Source organism: Panthera tigris, chromosome A3 (assembly GCF_018350195.1).
Source record: "Panthera tigris isolate Pti1 chromosome A3, P.tigris_Pti1_mat1.1, whole genome shotgun sequence".
NCBI classification, from domain to species: domain Eukaryota; kingdom Metazoa; phylum Chordata; class Mammalia; order Carnivora; family Felidae; genus Panthera; species Panthera tigris.
Window position 1 is genome coordinate 102,166,717 of NC_056662.1, and position 22,076 is coordinate 102,188,792.

The 22,076-nt window shown below is 50.3% G+C and overlaps 1 protein-coding gene across 1 annotated transcript in view; it reads right to left on the bottom strand.

The window, feature by feature from the left end:
* FBLN7 (fibulin 7) overlaps window positions 1-22,076 on the bottom strand; it is a 49,388-nt gene continuing 27,312 nt past the window's right edge. Inside the window, exons 3-8 of the mRNA XM_042982003.1 lie at window positions 19,779-19,949; window positions 7,721-7,846; window positions 4,757-4,897; window positions 3,644-3,781; window positions 2,561-2,699; window positions 1-1,154 (exon numbers count right to left, since the gene is read on the bottom strand). Of these exons, the coding sequence (XP_042837937.1) occupies window positions 782-1,154; window positions 2,561-2,699; window positions 3,644-3,781; window positions 4,757-4,897; window positions 7,721-7,846; window positions 19,779-19,949 (1,088 nt within the window). The 3' untranslated portion in view covers window positions 1-781. The remainder of the gene's footprint in view (window positions 1,155-2,560; window positions 2,700-3,643; window positions 3,782-4,756; window positions 4,898-7,720; window positions 7,847-19,778; window positions 19,950-22,076) is intronic.

The window sequence follows — 22,076 nt, forward strand, 5'->3', positions numbered from 1 at the left end:
AAGAAGAGAGCCAGGTATCCCTTCCTAGAAGGAACTGGGCTAACTCGTGTTCAGGAACAGCCAGGTGGGCACGTAGGAGCAACAGACTTTATTTCTTCTGTTATAATACCAGGTTATGTTCTGAGATACGAGTTCTCAAAAGGGAATTACTTCAGGCAGAACTTATGCTTTAATGTTGGTTCCTTGGTCTAGGAGAATCTGCACAGGGGTTCCAGGCCCTGCCACGGGTTTCTGATGAGAAGCCTGGCAGGCATGTCACAGAAGGGAATGCAGACAAGAACAATACGCCGGGCTGTGGCAGGAGACCCAGTCCCTATGCCCACACGTGCAGGGGCATGATCCGGCCCTCAGCATGCTAGAGGCTTGACTACAACAATGCAGAGGGCTGACAGTCATCTCAGACACATATCATAAGCTTTTCCCTCCCCAGCTGGTTCAAACTCACAAAGCCATTCACCCAGCATTTTGAAAAACCGCCCATTTCCCTGTAAAAAAGACTTGAGAAGGTTAGTGCATAATCTACAGGAAGAGCTTAAAGCAGAAAGAAAACGGTGATGGCAGCAGTCTGGGTCCCGTGGCTGCCCTTCTGTGCCACTCCATGGAGGAGTGTGCGCGGTGCCCTAGAAACCTGGGGGCACAGGCAGGTGGGCAGGTGGGCAGGGACAGGGCAGGGGCAGGGCAGGGTGGGGAGAGAGGTCTGTCGCAGTCAGGGCCCACAGCTGAATCTCTGAGGAAGAGAGATGAGCCCAGATCTCTGCACCGCAGTGATCCCACAGCTGCCTTAGAAGTCATAAGGGGACACAAAGATGGTGACTTTGGACACATGGTTGGCCTGGAAGGAGCGGTCCAGGTATTCTGACATGTCGACGTCCACCTCTAGCGTCTGAGGCCCCTCCAGAGTCTGGACGAGGATCAGCTCCCCCGTCTGCCGGTCTGAGCGCTGCATCACAAAGTGGCCTCGGCTGTTCCCACCCACGATCCCAAACCGCAGGCTGTTGGGTCCGGGTCGGCCGGGGGCTGAGGCCGTAGCCATGCGGAAGAGCGTGATGGGCGTCTTCAGGTTGGAGGGCAGAGAAAGGTAATGGAAGGAGATGGTCTTGGGCAAGTGACGGCACGGTCTGCTCTCCATGGGGCAGGGGTTTCGCTCACACTGGCTGGAACGGAGAGGCAAAGTGGAGGGAGTCAGCCTTGGCGAAACTCAGGAAGGGCTGCCCTGACCTGGCTCGCCTGCCCCACTGCCTTCTGGCGGAGGCCAGCAGAATGACCTTCCCCAGCCACCAGCTCCTCACCACAGGTGCTCAGAGCCACAGGCAAAGGAGCATGGGTGGTGTCAGGTGTGGTCAGGGCACAGGTGCTCCCCTGACCCACTTGTGTGTGGATGTGCATGTATATTTATATATGCTGTTACTATAGTTTTCACAGAAAACTAAAGCTGGGGAAGATTAACTAGTGATGGTCCTGGTATTCAAACCAGGTGCCCCTTCTACATGTGCCGAGACCTCTCTCAGTAATGGTGGGACCCCGGCAGGTAGCTGCCAACACTGGAATGTGGCGCTCTATATGGGGCGAACTTTCCAAACACCCAGTGTTTACTCTTAAAGAGGGAACCCTGTCTCTCTTAACAATTTGGAATCAGGATCTTGTGGAAGTGCTTCTGAAATTTCTCTACCTTACCCAACATAAAAGACAGATGCAATTCAGTGACCCATATAATCACAGTTATGCAGGTTGAATACGGTATCTGGCTGTTAAGCAGGGCTGTCCCCGAAGGCTACGACATACAGTCCCTTCACTACGTGACTTCTGAGGAAGATCATGATGCCTTCGGGCTCAGGAAGTAACTGCCACTCTTTAGTGCCACTGACTTTCTCAGTGCTTCTATTCTGTCTGCTACAGTGCAAAAAGCAATTCAGGCATCTGAGCTTGTGAAGTCAATTCACTCTAAAGACAATGCTAAGGCTCTTGTGATCTCCGTTTCAGAAGAAAATACATGCACTCTGTGATAGTTGTAGTTATTCTCCTGAAAGGCCTGTCTCTCACCTTTTGAAAACAAAAACTACTACATGCTGAGATTCCTGAAAATCAAAGTTCCTAATCTCAGAGGAAGAGCAGATTAATATAATGCAGAGTGACTGGAACCTACCAGTTACCAGTCATGTGAACACGAGAAAACGATCTTCTCCCAAATCTGTGTAATATGTCTCTGCCTCCTGGTAATGTGACCACAGTGGTCTTCCCTCCAGCGGCCCCCACCCCCAAAAGTGCTGCAGCAGGGTGGCTAGAATTCAGTCATCCTCCGTGTCAGCAGGGAGCACTTGGAACTGTACCCCTATCAGGGCAAATTGGGTTCTTGCTGCACAGAGCAGCAAGGCACTAAATGCAACCACCGAAGGGAAACGGAAGCTCAGAGAAGCCAGACTCCCAGCTCCCGCCTTCCATCTTTCCTTGGATATAACTGTACCTTTTCCTAAGAACTGAGGCAGAATCTGGCCCACCCACCCTGGGAGGCCTGGCTGAGGGACGTATGCGCCCGGCCGTGGGTGGCCCTGGCTATACTCACAACGGAGACGTCTTCACGTAGCTCACGTTGCCGCTGCCCTCGGGGCACTCCGGGCTGACGCACTGGAAGCCTCCACCGGTATTGATGCACATGGTTCCCCGGGGACACACGTGCTGGGGGCTCACACACTCATCGACGTCTGAAATAAGGGACACCCCAGGGAGGGTGAAAATCCCGATGTCCCTTCTGTCACAAGACCACATGAAAAACCTCAACAGGCACTGGAATGTGGTGAGCTTTCTAAATACCTAAAACGTATTTTTCAAATTAGGAAACCGTGTCATCCTTAGCTATTTGAAATCCAGCTCTCGTGGAAGTGCTGGAGAACCCTGCTGGGGAGCTCACCTCCCCGGGATCCTGTCCTTCCTCAGGGTAGACCCATCACAGACGTGCTAGAAGCACAGGAGCATTACCAGTCACAGGTCACAACACTTCTCTCAGATCTGCCTCCTCCTCAGCCTGAGCGCCCCAGAGTCTCCCCTCGATGGCTATTATCAGGCCCTTTAGGAGCCAAATCTTCCGGAAAGCCTTTCTACTCCGCTCACCTCACCCCAAATGCAGATGTCCTCACTCTCCTTACAGGAAGTCTCTGCTGTTGCCTTCACCCCAGCTGGAAGCTGTTTCTTCCCAGTCTGCACAATCCTACCTGGGCCTGCCTTCTTGAGTACTTGTGGGATGGATGGATGGATGGATGGATGGATGGAGGGAAGGAGGGATGGAAGGAGGGATGGATGAATGGGGGATGGATAGAGGGAGGGAGGGATGGATGAACAGATGGAGGGATAGATGGCTGGAGGGAGGGAGGGATGGATGGTTGGTTGGGGGATGGATGGATGGAGGTGTCTTCTCCTTCCCCAGTCCCGGTTACTTACTCCTCTGATCCCTGCAGAGCCCCTAGTGGGGCTCCCACCAGGATGTCACTGGAGAGCCACCTCTTCTCTCACATTGCACTTCAGGCCATGGAGACGCCCTCTGCCTTCTCTCCTGCTCCTTCTCCCCCAGTGGCTAAGAGCTGCTGTTCGAGACCAGCCAGGCTCTCTCTTGAGCCCTGCAGCCACCTGCCTCTGCAGCAGCATCACTCACCCTCACAGCTCTTCCCGTCGGCCATGGTCCGGTACCCGCTGGGGCAGGCACAGCGGTAGGAACCCGGGGTGTTCACACAGGTGTGCATGCAGAGCCGGGGGCGTCCCTCCTGCCCGTAGAGCTCGCATTCATTCACATCTGGGGACAGAAGTGCCCAGTATGAGCAGGAGCCATGTGGTGAACACCCACCAACCATGACCCAGGATGGCCACACCTCAATTCCTGGAGGGGATGGCCACTGTGGCTAAGTGGCTGGGCCTGGTGGGATAGGGAAAGCCCGTCCCCAGCAGAGCATCCAGAAGAAGAGCAGGTGTGCTCCCCTTCCTCCCCAGCCAAGGGCCCACAGGGCCGAAGGGAGGGGTGAGAGGGACCTACGTGGTAGACCCTAGATGGGTTCCTCTAAGGCTGAAGACTAACAGAAAGGACCCTGCAGAGGCTGGCAGATCGGGCCGGCAGCCCAGACTATTGGCTTGGATCACAGCCCCACCTCAACTGGCCTCATCTTTGGGCATGGATTAAGAGGCTCTCATTTCTGCTGCTGTAAAATGAGGTAGTTGGCACCAACCGGCCAATTCTCAGGTTTGGGCCTGCTTAGTTTGAGTGGTTCTTAGAAGGCACTTTGGTATTAGGAGAGGTTAGCTGCAGTGGCTGGGTCTGTAAAGCTAAGTGGAGAGGGGACCAGGGAATTGGGTCCCAGACCCTTGCACAGCTCAGGGGGCCTGTCTCGCCAGCACAAGGACTCAAGCTCCTCTCTGCCACCTGCCCGTGTCACTGCAGCTGGATGGAGGGGACAAGGGGCCTCAAGGCCCTTCTAGAGGAGTGTCCGTGGTTTGGATGGCACCGTGCTCGAGTTCTGGCATGGGAGCAAGTGTGGGCACCCATGGCTGCTTTCTCCAGTCTTAATTCTCACGATGGCCCCTAACGTCTAGTCTCAGCAGCCATCAGGTCGACACTTACCTAAAACGCAAAGCGGGTCGGGCTTTCTGAGACTTTGCCCGTCCCCTGCGCTGGGTCGGGCAGCAGGAGGGCAGGGCGGCGGGTGGGAGCCCCGTCCTCGCTCCCCCACCCCCCCCCCCCAGTCCCGCCCGCTTCCGGGCCAGAGCCCCCGCCTACCCTGGCAGACGCTGTCGCCCGCGGCGGCGCCGCTCAGGTGGAATCCGGCCTCGCAGCTGCAGTGCTGCGCCCGCTCCACCTGCGCACAGCGCGGCGCGCGGCTGAAGGCGGGGTCGCCGGCCACGCTGCCGTCCGGGGCGGCTGCGGGGACAAGACACCCTCAGCGCCCGGCCCTGGCGCACCCGCCGCGCGCCCAACCTCGGGCAGGGGCCGGGAGGAGGGCCGGGCCGGGGGCGCGCCCCCTCGTCAGGGCTTACGCTGGAGTCGGGAAGGAAAGGCAAGTCGTTAACCAGAAACCCGCAGCCGGCCGCAGCCGGCCGCAAATCCCAGGGCAGGAAGCGCAGGCCACGCGGCTGCGCCCAGAAGGACCGCAGCGGGGTCAAATCTCCGTTTTCTCTGCAGAAGGCTTAACACACCAGCATGCTAACAGTGATGCCTGGAGTTTGAAACTAGGGAATTTATTTATTATTTTTATTTTGAGAGAGACGGAGAGCGCGAGCAGGGGAGGCGAGGAGGGAGAGGGAGAGAGAGAGAGAGAGAGGAAGAGAAGAGAGAAGAGAGAAGAGAGAAGAGAAGAGAAGAGAAGAGAAGAGAAGAGAAGAGAAGAGAAGAGAAGGAAAAGACCCCAAGGAGGCTCATTCAAAGGCGGGGCTCCATCCCCACAAATGGCGAGATCATTACGCCAAAAACGAGTCAGAGCCTCACTGACTAAGCCACCTAGATGCCCCTAAAACTATGAAATATAAAACACTACTTTTGGGGGGTTCTTTGTTGTTGTTGTAATTTTTATACCTTTCTAAGGAATCTAAGCTTTTCATTTTTAAACCAAGGACATCAATTTTCCAATCAGAAACAAAAATCTTTTTAATTAGTTTTTGAAAGTTTTCAAAAGATTTACAGCTTTTTACCGTTAGGGGAGGTGGGAGAGGAACAGGTGGTGAAAGAAATGGCGCTGAACCTCTTCAGCGGGGACACAACACGGGGAGGACTCCATTTATGCAAAGTCTTCAGAGTAGTCAGATTCATAGAGAGCATGTAGAGTGGTTGTGGGGCAGGCTGGGAGGGGAGGGAAAAGGGAAGTACTGTTTCAGGGGCAGAGTTTCAGTTCTGGAAGACGTGGTGAGGGCTGTCTAATGTAAATGCACTTAATGCCTCTGGCCTGTACCCTTATAGTGGTGAAAATGGTACATTTTATGTTGTATATATTTTACTATAATAGGGAAAAAAGAGGGGAATGGATTTTTTCAATGTTTATTTTTGAGAGAGAGAGAGAGAGAGAGAGCACAAGAGGGGAAGGGGCAGAGAGAGAGTGAGACACAGAATCCAAAGCAGACTCCAGGCTCTGAGCTGTCAGCACAGAATCTCCCATGGACTGGGAGATCATGACCTGAGCTGAAGTCGGAAGCTTAACCGACTGAGCCACCCAGGCACCCTGAGGTGAACGGATTTTAAAAAGTATTCAGAGAGGGGCGCCTGGGTGGCTCAGTCGGTTAAGCATTCGACTTCAGCTCAGGTCATGATCTCAGGTTTGTGAGTGTGAGCCCGGTGTTGGGCTCTGCGCTGACAGCTCAGAGCCTGGAACCTGCTCCACATTTTGTGTGTGTCTCTCCTCTTTGCCCCTCTCCTGCTTGTGTGCTCTCTCTCTCAAAAATAAGCAAACATTTAAAAAAATGTTTAAAAGATATTCGGAGAGGGGCTCCCCCTCAGAGCTGGAAAGACACGGGCAGAGATGATGGGAAGGAAGGCTCCAGGCGAGCAAGAACCGGGCCTCTGCTGGGCTGTTCGTGGAGACCATGAGGACATCCACTGGCTTCAGACGCACCTGCCCACTCCCTCCTCCCCTTCCCTGGGGAGGTTCTTGTGGGGAAATCTTTAAATATAAAGTCGCACCTGAGGAGCAACTGCCTACAGGTCCTGGCGGCACCAACCCTGACATGTGGGGTTTAGGACACTCAGGGTCTAGGGCCGGCACATTTGGCTTGAAAGAAGGCCCATTTCTTGTTCTTTCCTGTTTGTAAGTAGGAGGAGAGGCGATGGGACTGTTTCCACGGAGAGCAGCTCCCCGGATGGGAGCTGGAAGGAGGCCTCCGGGCTCTTGGGGAGGGCAGCTTCATTCCGAAAAAGCACCGGTGAGGCTGAGTCAGCTGAACAGAACCAAGACAATTAAGCGGCAGCTCTCTGGGGGCAAAATATTTAAAACTGGCCTTGGACGGAGTCTGATGCAAGAATATCAAGTACCGACAAAGCTCCTACTCTCTGGACACTAGCGCTAACCACCAGTTCCTCCTCCTCCCCACACCGAGATTCCGCACCGAAACCCAGACAACCGGACGGGACACTCCAGGGCTTTCTGGCAAAGAAAGAGGACAGCTTTAGGATTTGACTTTTTAATCTAAGAAACGTTGGCTACAGCACAGTGGGGGGACCCTCATAGATATCTTACTGGATTATCTTGCCATCTGTGAAAACAGCCACTATGTGGCCTCTAGACCTGCTAGCTAGGGACGTGTTGGGACTCAAGATGTGGATAATGAGCTTCCCACCAGTCAGATGTCTGGTGCACAGCTCTGAGGGTACTTTGGCCTGTATCAGTAACTGCTGATTTTGCTGGGAGCATCAGAAAGGAAGAGCCATTCCGTTGATCTGCAGAGGAAATGCTGACCGAGTGAAGGTGGAGCAGGGAAGCTTCTCAGGCCAAATTCCCAGTCTGGGGAGCTCTTACATTAGGGGTCAGTACCTCCACCTGCGTTTTCTTACATGCGAAGGATCAAAACTCCGGTTACACGGGAGACCTGCATTCCATCTCAGATAACCACAGCAGGAACTGGAGGGATCAGGGGACAGAAAGCTCACTCTCGGGTGGGGAACTGAGCTCCTGACACATCTGCGTGTGGTGACCCGTGACCAGGGTGCTCCTCGCTCTACAGTGGAACGTCCTCACCCAGCCCCACGGCGGCCACGTACCTGTCTGGGCCTGGTGCTGACAGTGGCTCCCCGTCTTCCCGGGAGGACAGATGCATTTGTACTGGTTGACTCCTTCTACACACGTGCCGCCATTCTGACAAGGCTGGCTGGAGCATTCGCTCATGTCTAGGAACAAATAATTTTCAAATAGAAGTAGTTGAGTTCTGATTCTAAAATGAACTCAAACCAAAGATGGGTTACTTTTCTTTACATGGCAGGAGGACTTCAGCTTCCACTCTCCCGCCATTCGGCAAGCCACATACCCTGCTACACACCAGGAGCTTGCCTGGGGCTCTGCCTGCAGGAGCTGGCCCGTCAGCCAGCCACTCTCCACCAGAGGCACCATTTTCTAATTTGCAGGGTGGACCACTGCATGAACCCACATTGCCTTTGAGTCAAGCTGTACTGTCCTCAACTCTGCCCTTAGCAGCCAGCACCCAGGAAGAACACCTTTTCAGGGGAGTTATAAGAGTGATAGATGGTCCATCAGTGTCCGGAGAAGGAGAAAACCAGCTCTCTCCAAATTCCCACCCGGAAGCTCTCCTGTACTCATTTCCTGTGCAACCAAGGAAGACTTTTTGACTCTCGACATTTCCTAAGTGGTGGAAAAGGGAAATGTTCCTTGCTCATACACACAGCAGTCCTGTGGGAAAGCAATATATAGAAAGAGATATAGATTTAAAAGTTTAATGGATTTCTCTCTGTGTGGTAGGATTACAGGCAATTTTTCTTCATTTACACTTTTTTTTCTACTCTTTCATTTTCCCACAACGACCTTTCCCACAATAAATTTTCTAATTAGAAAAAAAAATAATTTTTTAAAAACCCTCAGGCCACATCTGCGTGTTATGAATCCTTAAGCCCAGTCTTTTTTTTTTTTTAATGCTTATTTTTATTTTTGAGAGAGAGAGCTCGAGTGGGGTAGGCACAGAGAGGGAGAGAGACACAGAATCCGAAGCAGGCTCCAGGCTCTGAGCTGTCAGCACAGAGCCTGATGCAGGGCTCAAACTCATGAACCATGAGATATGTCCTGGGCCAAAGTCGGACGCTTAACCGACTGAGCCACCCAGGCACCCCTAAGCCCAGTCTTTTTTGTTTGTTTGTTAATTTTTTTAAACGTTATTTATTACTGAGAGACAGAGGGTGAGCATGGGAGGGGCAGAGAGAGGGGGAGACACAGAATCTGAAGCAGGCTCCAGGCTCTGAGCTCTCAGCACAGAGCCCGATGCGGGGCTCGAACCCACAAACTGTGAGATCATGACCTGAGCTGAAGTTGGACGCTTAACCGACAGAGCCACCCAGGTGCCCCACCCCTAAGCCCAGTCTTAAAGCACAGAGAGCACAGGCCCTTTCTACCAAAGAGAGAGGTTTGTCAGTTCACTGAGTTGACCACAGCATCTCAGGAAAGGAAGCTGGAAACCTCTCCTTGTTGGCATATGAGCATCCTTTCCTGCTGTATCTATCAAGAGGAAGAAAGGGTGCTTTGCTCCTGATGAGAACAGCAGCCTTGCTGTGGGTGGGTTGGCTGGGATGCTGGCTTCCCTTCTGCCTCTTCAGAGCTGGGATGTTATACAGACTATTGTATGGTTTCTGTTAGTTGTGAAAGGACCCAGATCATCCAAATGCTGCTTATTCCTGGGGAAGGAGCTTTTTCAGCTTCTCAGTAACCTCAGCCTGCTTGTGTTCTCCCCATACGTTCTGTTCTCAGATGACTGGTCTCTAGGAATGTGTCTAGAGTGACACTGTACACAATATGCCACAGAGCTTGGAATTCCCGCTTCTGCCCATTGCCTGGCCCCAACACTGCTGTCTAGCAGAGTCTGAAAGCAAGCAGACCACTAGTCCGTGATGTTGTGGGCCGAGAGCCAAAGAGTGTGAACATGAGTAGCCTTCGATTTGGCCCCAGTGGGACGAGCGCCATTGTCTCTCCCCTCTGATCCTACAGTGGAAGGGACCGGGCCTGGCTGCACCTGGTGGGGCAGGGGTTTTGGGGGGGGGGGTGGTCATCAGCTCAACAGAGAAATGTACAGGTGGCCCAGGACTCTGTTCTCTGTCTCCCCGTCTGGATCTTGTTGCCCAGGATTTTCGTTTCTAGACAGGCTCCATACAGATGTAATTTCTTATCTTGGTACATTGTGAGAAGCATTCCATAGCCCAGTGCCCAGTCCTGGTGCCCCATCTGTGTCCTGATCGAAGTATAGCTGTCATCACATTCACATCTGTCCCAGGCTGTGCAGGGTGGCTTCAGGGCCGTACAGAGGGCATGGGCAGAGGCTGAGGAGAGACTGTCTAGCCAAAAGCATGGCGGATGATCCTGTTGAACTCTGCTGTTTAGTGAGCACTTACTATTTCCCGGGAGCCGAGCCGCATGTTTTACGCACATGATCTGCTCTCTTCCCGTTTATTTATAATCCTTTCCTGTGTTCTGTCATCTCGTTTCAGATTTTCCATTTCTCCAATCACCTCATTTCTGAGGCTTGCTAGTTTTTATTTGTGCTGTCCTTTCACAGTTTTTATCTTTTTCAAATTTCTTTCAGCTTGTTTAGAAATACCAGGTAATAGTCTTCATCCATTTTATGGCCAGGTCTTTCTGGCACTTCCTCATTGTCTGTAGAGACTTTTTATTCTATCTTTTTTTCCCCTTATAACAGTTTGTATGGGATTTGACAAGAGTCCTTTTCTGTTACTCACGTTTAGAGGAAACACGTTCTCCTATATGGCTGGTCCAGCCTCCTGACTGTCCACCTGGCGCTTCCGTGGCTGTTTTCAGTGTGGTTCATGCTTTCTCCGCGCTGCCCGCTTTGTGCTCCTCTCGCGCTCCCTGGGCCATCCCTTTCGTGTGCACTGACATTCTTTGTTGAGCCACTTGGATCCTCCTCCCATTAGAGTCTCCTCAATATCAGGCTATGTCCTGGGAGGTTTCAGGACTTCCTAGGGGCCAGTGTGCTCCAGCCACCGAGACTTCCTGTTGAAAAGCCAGCCCAGGAAAGCCAGGACTGGGGTGGATCCTAAGAAGATGATTAGATTTCAAAGACCAAGAAAAAATCCTTTGGGCATCCAGGTGAGAAGACCAAGATACTTATGGCAGCAACAGCAAAATCAGCTACGACGGAAGACACAGAGGCATATTTAACACACTCAAGGAAAGAAGACGCAAGACAGGCAGGTGATGTCCAAACTGGCGCCCAGTGGGAAAGCTGCACTCTTTCTGAAAGAGCAAGAACTCGGGGGATTACCCTCAGCGCATCCTGAGGAATAGGCTGCAGAGCCGTCTGCACGAGGACAGCAGTAAGGCTCCCCAAGGCACAGCATCATGAAGGATGGCGGATGGCTCGGGCTTCCCCGCAACGGCATCTACCGCTGTCCGGCCCGCACAAAACAAAAGTCTTTCTTGGATCTCATCAGGCCTCTGGAGTTCACTGCCAGTTTTTAAGAAATCAAGAGGCAAGGGACGCCTGGGTGGCTCAGTCGGTTGAGCATCCGATTCAGCTCAGATCATGATCTGACAGTTCATGTGTTCGAGCCCCACGTCAGGCTCCATGCTGATCATGCAGGGCCTGCTTTGGATTCTCTGTCTCCCTCTCTCTCTGCCCCTCGCTGCCCCCCTCTCAAAAATAAATAAACATTAAAAAAATTAAAAAAAACAAGAAGAAATACAGAGACCAAAAATGTACAAACCTGTAGTTATGAGATAGATAATACTGAGGCTGTGATGTACAGCATGGTGACTGTAGCTAACACTGCTGTGTCGATATACAGGGAAGTTGTTAAGAGAGTAGATTCTCACCACAAAGGCAAAACCATTTCTTTTCTTTTTGCGTGTGTATATGGGAGGATGGGTGCTAAGGAAACTTGGTGTGATGACCATTTCACAATGTATGTAAGTCAGGTGGTTATGCTGCACATCTTAAGCTTAACACAGTGCTGGATGTTAATAAAACTGAAAGGAAAAGAAAGAAAGAAAGAAAGAAAGAAAGAAAGAAAGAAAGAAAGAAAGAAAGAAAAAGAGACTGGAAAATCATGTTAAATGACCCCACAGGGATGCAGTTAACAAAATCAAGGCTGTGGGAAACAAACCAGTTTCTTCAACAAATAAACTAGAAGAGACTGAGGCAGGGTGGCAGGAGGAAGGAGGAGGAAGGGGAGGAGACTGTAGACTAAAAAGGAGTAAGAGGGGCGTCTGGGAGGCTCAGTAGGTTAAGTGTCTGACTCTTGACTTCGGTCCAGGTCATGATATCACAGTTCTGGGATTGAGCCCCGCATGAAACTCTGTGCTGACAGATCAACCAACTGTAATGTGTGGCTCTTATGTGGACCCTGGTTCAACCAAAGTGTTAAAAAAGCATGAGGCAACTGGAGAAATTTTCACCCTAACTAGGTATTTAAAGATATTAAGGAATTTGCTGTATTTGAGTGTGTGAGGATCGTTATACCATTCTTTCTACTTCTGTGCATTTAAAATTTTCCACAGCGATGGCACAAGAATAGACACTCAGATCAATGGAACAGAATAGAGAACCCAGAAATGGACCCACAAACATATGGCCAACTACTCTTTGACAAAACAGGAGAGAATATCCAATGGAATAAAGACAGTCTCTTTAGCAAGTGGTGCTGGGAAAACTGGACAGGATATGCAGAAGAATGAAGCTGGACCACTTTCTTACACCATACACAAAAATAAACTCAAAATGGATGAAAGACCTCAATGTAAGACAGGAAGCCATCAAAATCCTCGAAGAGAAAGCAGGCAAAAACCTCTTTGACCTTGACTGCAGCAACTTCTTACTCAACACGTCTCTGGAGGCAAGGGAAACAAAAGCAAAAATGAACTACTGGGACCTCATCAAAATAAAAACTTCTGCACAGCGAAGGAAACAATCAGCAAAACTAAAAGGCAACCGATGGAATGGGAGAAGATATTTGCAAATGACATATCAGATAAAGGGTTAGTATCCAGGTTCTGTAAAGAACTTATCAAACTCAACACCCAAAAAACAAAGAATCCAGTGAAGAAATGGGCAAAAGACATGAATAGACACTTCTCCAAAGAAGACATCCAGATGGCCAACCAACACATGAAAAAATGCTCAACATCACTCATCATCAGGGAAATGCAAATCAAAACCGCAATGAGATACCACCTCACACCTATCAGAATGGCTAACATTAACAATTCAGGCAACAACAGATGTTGGCGAGGATGCGGACAAAGAGGATCTCTTTTGCATTGTTGGTGGGAATGCAAGCTGGTGCAGCCACTCTGGAAAACAGTATGGAGGTTCCTCAAGAAATTAAAAATAGAACTACCCTACAACCCAGCAATTGTATAAATACTAGGTATTTATCCACGGGATACAGGTGTGCTGTTTCAAAGGGACATATGCACCCCAATGTTTATAGCTGCGCTATCAACAATAGCCAAAGTATGGAAAGAGCCCAAATGTCCATCAATGGATGAATGGATAAAGATGTGGTATATATATACAATGGAGTATTACTCGGCAATCAAAAAATAATGAAATCTTGCCATTTGCAACTACATGGATGGAACTGGAGGGTATTATGCTAAGTGAAATTAGTCAGAGAAAGACAAATATCATATGACTTCAGTCATATGAGGACTTTATGATACAAAACAGATGAACATAAGGGAAGGGAAACAAAAATAATATAAAAACAAAGAGGGGGACAAAACAGAAGAAACTCCTAAATATGGAGAACAAACAGAGGGTTACTGGAGGGGTTGTGGGAGAGGGGATGGGCTTAATGGGGAAGGGGCACTAAGGAATCTACTCCTGAAATCATTGTTGCACTATATGCTAATTAATTTGGATGTAAAAAATAAAATTAATTTAAAAAAAGATAAGTTCTATTTAAATATATATATGTATGTAAAAGAACATAAACAGTCCTTTTGATTCAGTAAATTTGGCTTTATGGAAACAAAATTTTTTCCACTGCAAAAAATGTATTAAGATTGTTTGTCTTGGCATTATTTATGATTACAAAAACCAGGCACAAAAAAGGGATAGTTCAGTAGAACTAGAATAGTTCCCTTAGAGGGAAGTGCTTTGTAATCACTGAAGGTCATGTTTGGGAAGGAAGAGTTAATGAAGACTCACTTCTGTTAATATCTAACCACAAATGTTGTTGGATATGTAAAACTTGCATATATACACCTAGATAAAAGTCTGGAAGGAAGTTCTTAGTTTCTTGTTTTGTTTTTTTAACATAATCCCTCATTCATTCATTCGATCAGTCCGTAAATCAGCCAGCCAGTCACTCAGTAGCTAAGTGGCTACTGTATCAGAGGAAGCTCTTTCTCCTCAAATCCTTTTCTGAAGGCCTCTGAGGAAAGGACTTATACAGTGACCCGTGCTCTGCCCTGACTGCAACATAGCCTCCCAAGCACCCGATCTGGTGCCTCAGCCCTGCTTTTTCAGTCTCCTGAGGTTTGTCTACATGGGCTCCTCCTGTCTCCTGTGCCTTCGTCTCCCTCTGATGTCTCAGTGCCCTTCAGGCCCTGAGCCACTTCCTTTCTGTCTCTACCCTCTCCTCACTGGTGCCCTTACCACCGTCTGTAGATCTAAGTATGTCACCAGCTCCCTCCCTCCCACCCTCCACCTGACCTCTGTGTTGGGAAAGGCAGTCTCGGGCAGTCTTTGGAGCCCCACTTGGCCGAATAAGAACAGGCCTTGGGACTGGACCGCTTCCTTAACATGAGGCAAAGAGCCCACGGCCTGTGCAGGGCTTACCACCGCCTGGGGGAGACTTCTTTCCCTGTTTCGGGTTCCAAGAGTATTCTTTTGTTCTGCTTACGTGTGTATGTCAATGGCCCTCAGCTCTCAATCTTTCAGACTCCGTGGGAAGGGGTTGGGGGTCCTTCCCCTGCAGCACGAGAGGGGTACACACCCGAGAACTGCCCCGTGTCAGCTGCTGAGAGAGACCCGCCAGCCACACTGGACCGGCGCCCACTACCGAGGCTGATCTCGCTCTGTCTCTTCCCTGTGAGAGCCAAGTGTGGCTCCATCTGGTGCCTGACCGTGCTGTGTGTTCCTGGGTAACTCTAATACTAAGATGCAGTGGGCAGAGGCCGAAGAGTCCCCGCTGGGAATGGTGATATGGTGTTCTGCTCGATGGTAGCCATGGGTTCAATTAACGGTTCTCCACCAGGATGTCGTATAGACATTTTACCTTAATGTGTCCACAATGGAGCTCTGATCAATGACCGCCCCCCACCCCAAGCAGGGTGGTTAAGAACAAACCTACACTTGTCGCTCAGTGTTCAGTATCTCTGGTTTCAGGTTTTTTTTTTTTAATGCTTATTTAATTTTGAGAGAGAGAGAGAGAAAGCACAAGCAGGGGAGAGGCAGAGAGAGAGGGAGACACAGAATCCAAAGGAGGCTCCAGGCTCCGAGCTGTCAGCACAGAGCCTGACACGGGGCTCGAAATCACGAACTGTGAGATCATGACCTGAGCCGAAGTCGGACGCTTAACCAACTGAGCCACCCGGGTACCCGATCTTCAGTATCTCTGTAAATGACACCATGCACCCCGACCTTCAAGCGGAGTTGGGGAGCCTGGACTTCTCTTTCATGTAGACAACCCACATGGGTTTAATCATGGAAAGTTCCATCAGTTCTGTCTCTAGGTTTACTTTCAATCTCCTCTGCCGTATCTCACCCCTGGACTTCAGTAGCCCCCTAAGTGGTTCTCCGGCTCTATTCCTGTCACCTCCGGTCACTTTCTACACAGCAGCAACACACAAATCCAATTACCACACCTCTCTCTGTAAACCTATTTATTGTGTCCAAACTAAAATCCGGCCTCTGCATGGCCTCCAAGGCTGCAAGAGCGGGCCTGTGCGTCTCTCTACCTCACCTTGCTCACTCTCAGCTCACACCTGTTCCGGGAGCAAGGTCGTGTACTTTCTTTATTCATTTCCTCAAACATACCAAATTCTTCCCTTCCTTAGGGCCTCTTTGTACCTGCTATTCCCTCTTCCTGGAACAGACTCTTCCCCACGCCACCCACCCACTCACCCGCTCATCACATGACTAGACCCCCCACACACACACTTTCACATCTCTGCATCCCTGTGACTGCCTCAGAGAGGTCTGCCACTATTCCTGCCCCCATCATATTTATTCTCAGCCCCTTCTTAGATCCCTTCAGGGCACTGACCGCACACCCCCATTTCTTTACCTTTGCATTTTCGTCTCTGTTTTGCTTGCTTCCACCTTAACAGCTAAGCCCCACGAGGTTGGGTAGTGTCTCTTAGACTCAGTGGGAATCCCTAGCACTTGTTGCAATCTTTTGTGCGTAGCTGATGTTCGATGAAAATTGGTTGAATGGATGAATAAAGGTTAAAAAGCGGTGTTTTTTGAAGCCTTGGTAGCTCAGTTGGTTAAGTGTCCGACTCTTGATTTTGGCTCAGGACATGACCTCATTATGGTCACGAGATTGAGACAGAGCCCTGCGTTGGGATTCTCTCTCTCCCTCTCTCTCTGCTCCTCCCCCATTCTACCTTTTCTCTCTCTCAAAATAAACATTTTTTTTTTTTAAGGTGGAGGGGAGGGGATGACTACCAAAAACAATTCTTTTTTCCCAGCATAGGAATAAGAGAAAAAGTTATTTATTTCCCTCAAATTTTTTCTTTGGTTACCGATGTTGTCAAAGTAACAAAGCCCGTGGCTATGATTCTCCCAATTCAGAAAGCTTCAAATCTTAAAAACATACCCTTCCAAGAAAGAAAGGAAAAAAGGGAAATAATCCAGGAAGCTAAATGGCTGCTTTCCATTCTGGAGCTCCAGAGCCTACCTCTGCCCAAGGGGCTCTTTTAATGGCAGGATTATGTGTAATTTCCTTCTATGCCAAGTTGGGTTCATCACCTTCTCTCCAAGCAGCTGACTGTGGATGGGGTGAGGGGCAATTATTAAAGAGCTGCTAAATCTTTCACTGTCTCTGACATTTTGGGTCTTGAAATGAATCCCCTGTGATTAAGAAGATTCCTTTGCTTCTGTGGTCACAACACAATGACCACAGGACTGCGCATATGGAAATGAAGCGGAGGCACGCGTCACGAAAATTCTAGGGCCACCATGAGGGGTGTGTGTGTGGAGGTCACTGGATTTTTGAACCCCAGCCCAAGTCCTGCCCACACTGTTAACACTGTTACAAGAGGTCACCAAACAACAGATCGAGGTTCTATTTCTCCTTCTTGACAGGCTTGGGTGGAATCCCTCTGAGGCTCTTATTGGAGACGGCATCCATTAATCAAACAAATTCCTGCTGAGGACAGAAGTGTCCACACAGGCACCCTAACCCGAGTTGCACCCTGGGCGGTGACAGATCAGAGTTTTCTTTCCCACCACCAAAGGGTGAGCCCCCATACCTAGTTTACACTTAAACAGATGAGAAATCCATCTGAGATCTCCGTGGGGACTGGAGACAATCTTTCCCGGGCTTTAGATAGTAAATGTGACCCCAGTAGAAGTCCAGGGTGGGCTGTGCCAAGCAGTCCTCGGCATGGAGGTCAGGGAAGGACAGATGGCCAGGAAGGAGGCTGAGGGAAAGGGGAGACAAAGAACACGCGGCAGATCTGGAATGAGCTCACGGGTGAGAGTCAGGAGGTGCACTACATTGGACAACGAGGAGGGCCAGGAGACTTGCTGGCCACACTTGGCATTGGTCCTCCACGGAAAGTCTGATCTCCACATCTCAGGAAAGGAGACTGCTCCGTGCGGCTGGTTGCCCTGATCTTTGTAAGGAAGGGCTAGCCTGGCCTTCCCAAAATGTCAATGCAAGTGTAAGTGAGCAGGTGCGGGAATGTCTTGCCTGGCCAGTGCTGACAGTCGGGACATAGCCCCACTGTCGGCTTATAGCAGTCAGCTACTCTGATTGGTGAGGGCCTAAAATGCATCAGCGCTTCAAAGTTTTCAAGATCTTTTCTGCTTCTGGCAGTGGCAAGAACCAGTAAAGTGGTGTTTCTCAAAACTTAATGTCAGAATCACATTGAAAATGTAGATTTCTAAGACCATCTATAAAGGTCTCACCCGACTCAACGGGTCTTTTGAGGCCTCAGAGCCTGCCGTTTATAAGCTTTCTCAGCGATGTTGGAGCACCTGAAAGTTCGAGAACCACGACACACATGTCATGATTCACTAGGACGCTCTTTTCCACTGAGGGGTGCTGCTGCAGGAAGGCCGGACACTATTACGTAATTAGTACGTGCAAGCTCAAGAGGGAGCTGGCAGATGTGCCCAGGGTCCTCTGCGGAGGCGCCCAGTCAAGCTGCTAAGATGGAGCTGGGCTGCGGGGAACGTTTTGCATTCCAACCCTCGTCAAGCCCCTATGCGGCCCTTTGCTCAAGCTATTCCTTGTGACTGTGTTCCTCTGATGTTCCTTACCCATTGGCCTACAAATGCATTCTGCCAGCTATCCCTTCTGATGAATGCGTCTTTTTATTTAAACCACATCGTGCTCGCTGTAAATGCACGTCACTACTGAGACCGACTACGTGGACAATACCCGAGCAAGACAGAAAACAGCACGTGGGCAAAACCTGTTTCTGCACCCAGCACTGCTGGGAGAGTGGGCTGGTGTGGCCCTTTTAAAGAGCAGCATGGTAGTGCTCGGTTCAAAGGAAGTGAGCACACAGCCAGCTGTCCCCTGACTGCAAACCCAAAGAGACAGCCTGGAGACAGAGGAGAGATCAGAAGACCTTGCCAGCACCATTTATGGCAGTGGGGACTTGACTGCCATCTGGGCCTCCATGGTCAGAGGCATGGTCAGGTAAGATGTAGGGGGCACCCCGCAGAGGATGATGTGGCCGTCGGAGCACCTGAGTGCCGCCAGAAAGAAATCAACTGGGGTCCGTCATTCAATCCGTAAGTTAAAAATACAGACACTCAAAGCAATGATAATGAGATGTCGTTGTGTTCTCACCTCCTCTGCTGCCATATTTATCATCCATAAGGTGCTTACCCTGGATGGAGACTTCTCAGGGTCAAGGGTATATCCAGATACTGGCATTTTCCCTGGTGTGTTTGCCAGTGACATGGCTTGTATTTCTTGGCTGGTTCCCAGCTAGGTCTGAGAGCTGGTACCTGTAATCAACCTTAAAAGCATCTGTATTTCCCAAGAGATAGAAAATAGAAGTCTAAATCCACGAATGTGGTTCTGGTTGCCCTGGGCTCCGCAGGTCAATCCACACGATCTGTCTTTAGAGATGACATATTTTCTAATGTTCCTTTATGTTTTCAAGTTATTTATGCATTCAAAGTCCTCTCTACACTGCCCTTGACAACATACTTATTTATGTAATGTGCATTTCCCTTTCAACTCTTGGGCTAAAATCAGGGACATTCTGTCCCAGCAGATGTCCTATGAGACCTGCTTTAAAAACGACTGGTGTCCATGACTTTCTAACCATATTCTTTTGAAAATCCCAGAGATCATGAGTGCCAAGTCTGATTTTCCTCTACATCAAGAAAGTACTGCTGTTGAGCTGAGCACAGAGAGAAGAGAAACCTTTTCATGCCTGCCCTCCATCCTAGTAGTCTCTCCTGGAGCCAGTCTACACCAAGTCCCAAAGCAGACACAAAAGACACTTGAGAATTTCCCTAACCCTACAGGTCACCAACGGCCTTGCAAAATACAGCCCCAGAACATTGGTAAGAACCCATCACCAGTGTCCAGAACAGAGCAAGGTGTTGAGGAGCATAGACTCTGGGGTCAGAGTGTCTGGGAGTGAATCAGTTTAGCCTGCCCCCCCGCTGTGTGGTCTTGGGCAAGTTCCTCCACCTCTCCATGCCTCAATTTCCCCATATGCAAAACAAGACTAAATTGTTGAGAGGGTTTGGCAGAGCTCACGCAGGCCAGCCCAGGCCTGGTGTGGAGGTGAGTCATCGGGCATGTTGGCCACTATTCTGCAGAGGAGGAATGGTAGAGGAATCAGGCAGAAAGTGTCCCAGGGGATGACCCTTTCTACCCAGCAGAGCCCTGCTGGGCTGCAACGGGTCCAGCCCACAGAGGTGGGAAGGAGGGGCTGTACCTCTGCAGTGGGGCTGCTCCCCCGTCCAGGTGCCGTTGGGAAGGCACACCACGCTGCTGGGCCCAACCAGCCGGAAGCCAGGGTTGCAGGTAAAATGGACTTCGTGATCCACTAAGTACTTGCTTCCAAACTTTCTGCCATCCAGAGGGGCGTTCAGAGCAGGGCAGGAAACTGTGAGGACAAAAAGAAGGACCGTGGTCACTCAACCTCAGTTGAGTTACAACATCTCAGTTACAAGGCTTCTCATCTTCAAGTGCTCCTGTGCTGAGTGCCTCCTCCAGGCTGTGCACAGTGCTGGACATTTTTAATTCTGTGTCCGATCGAATCCTCAAAGCACTCGCGGGCCTGGGTGATACATGCCCACTTAGTGAAAGATGAGCTGGCACTTTAGAGACGTTGAGTGTTGTGTGCAGGGCTGCGAAGCGTGGGGGGGTGGGGTCAGAACTGGGACCCCCCCCCCAGGTGTGTCTGACCTGCCCACTCCTGCCTTCTCGGAACTCTAGCCTCACCGGGTTTCTTAGGCCTCCTGAACAGGCCCGGATTAAGCCCACCTCTAGGCGTTGGCTTTTGCTCTTTTCTCAGCCTGGAATGTTCTTTCCCCAGAACTTCTCCTCTCTGGCTCCTTCTCACTCTTCAGGTCTGAGCTCGAACGCCACCCCCTCCCAGAGTGTTCTCTGGCCACCTTGCTTAGCTAAACCACCCCCCAGGCACTCTCTACCCCATGAGCTCACTTTGCTTTCTTCTTAGCATATGTAATTGTTGGAGTTGACTTCTCCATGTATTTGTTTCCATGTTTGTTGTCAGTCTTCTCCCTCCAAATGCAGTTCGAGAGGGCTGGGACTTTGCCTGGCCTTGCATCCCTGATGTGGCCCCAGCATCAGCCTGGTGCCTGGCACACAGTAAGTGCCCAATAAATAATTCTTGAACAAATGAACCAATGAAAAATTATTTACTGAGTGCTTACCATGTGCCAGGCACTATATTAGGCACTTGGTATAACTAGTGAACAAACCAGACAAAACCCAGCTCTCAGGAAGTTCCCTTCTAACAGGGGCGACCATGGACAACCAAGGTCCTTAAGCAGCAGGCACAGTGTGAGAAGAAGTGGTAAGTGTCATGTAGAAGAAAAAAGTAGGGAGTAGTATTGGGGATGACAGGGGAGGGGACCAATTGTGAATGTGGTGGTCAGGGTAGGCCTCACGGGGGCAGAGGTGAAGAAAGGAAGGCATAACCATGCAGATATCCAGAAAGGACAGAGGGAACAAGTCGGTGCCCAGGCCCTGTGGTGGAAGTGTACCTGGCAGGTCTGAGGAATGTTAAGGAGAGCTGGAAAGCAGTTGGGGATGAAGTCAGAGAGGCAACAGGGAGCGAGAGAGGGTTTGAAGTGAGGGTTTGCGGTGAAGCACGAGGTGGCCGATTTACGCATTAACAGCACCAGTGGCTGCAGCCTGAGCGTGAAGGGCCGGGTGTGAGGGAGGATGGAGTGGAGGCACAACCTTGACATGACAGTGGTGTGACCAGGGCGGGAGCTGGGAGTGGAGAAAGGCGGCTTGAACGCCGGCTGTGCTGTGAAGGTGTGCTGAGGGGAGACAGAGCCTCTCCACCTTTTCCTCTGCCCGCGGCTGGTGCCTCCCATGGTCAGCACTTGTGGAAAGAAAGTCGCCAAATTGGGACAGGTTGGATTTAGATTTTGTTTAGTTGGAAACTCAGAGCCACTTCTGAAATGCTTTAGAAGGAAATTCCAAGTGTCATTTGTGAAAATGCTCTTTGGTTTCAGACAGATGAAAAAGAAGCTGTTGCTTCGGCCGCTCAGGCTGCAGTGAGTGATAGAGAACCGCACAGCATCTGCCATGATGGGAACAGCTGCTCACACGTCCCCCCTACATCCTTCCTGGAGCAGCTGTGGCGGGCCGGGCCTGGGCAGACGGGCAGGAGCTGGCCCCCTCTGGTTACCGGGGGACCACTGCCACAGCACTCTCCTTTAGTAAGCCTTCAACTTGACACCCAGTGGTAATAACGTTGTGAGATGGAAGCGAGTGTGAGTTCACATCCCAAGGCTTGGGAGCTCCCAGGCTGCTGCCTCAGTCCCTGAAAATAAATGACTTTATAGTCCTTTTAAAATATCAACTACGTTATTGTGCTGAAAGGCATATCAAATGCCTTTGGGGAAAGGAGTAGGGTCTCTTTGGGGATAAAAAATCTTTAAAATCCTCAAAAACGAGGGGTGCCGGTGTGGCTCATTTGGTTAAGCATCCGACTCTTGATTTTGGCCTAGGTCATGATCTTACGGTTCGTGGG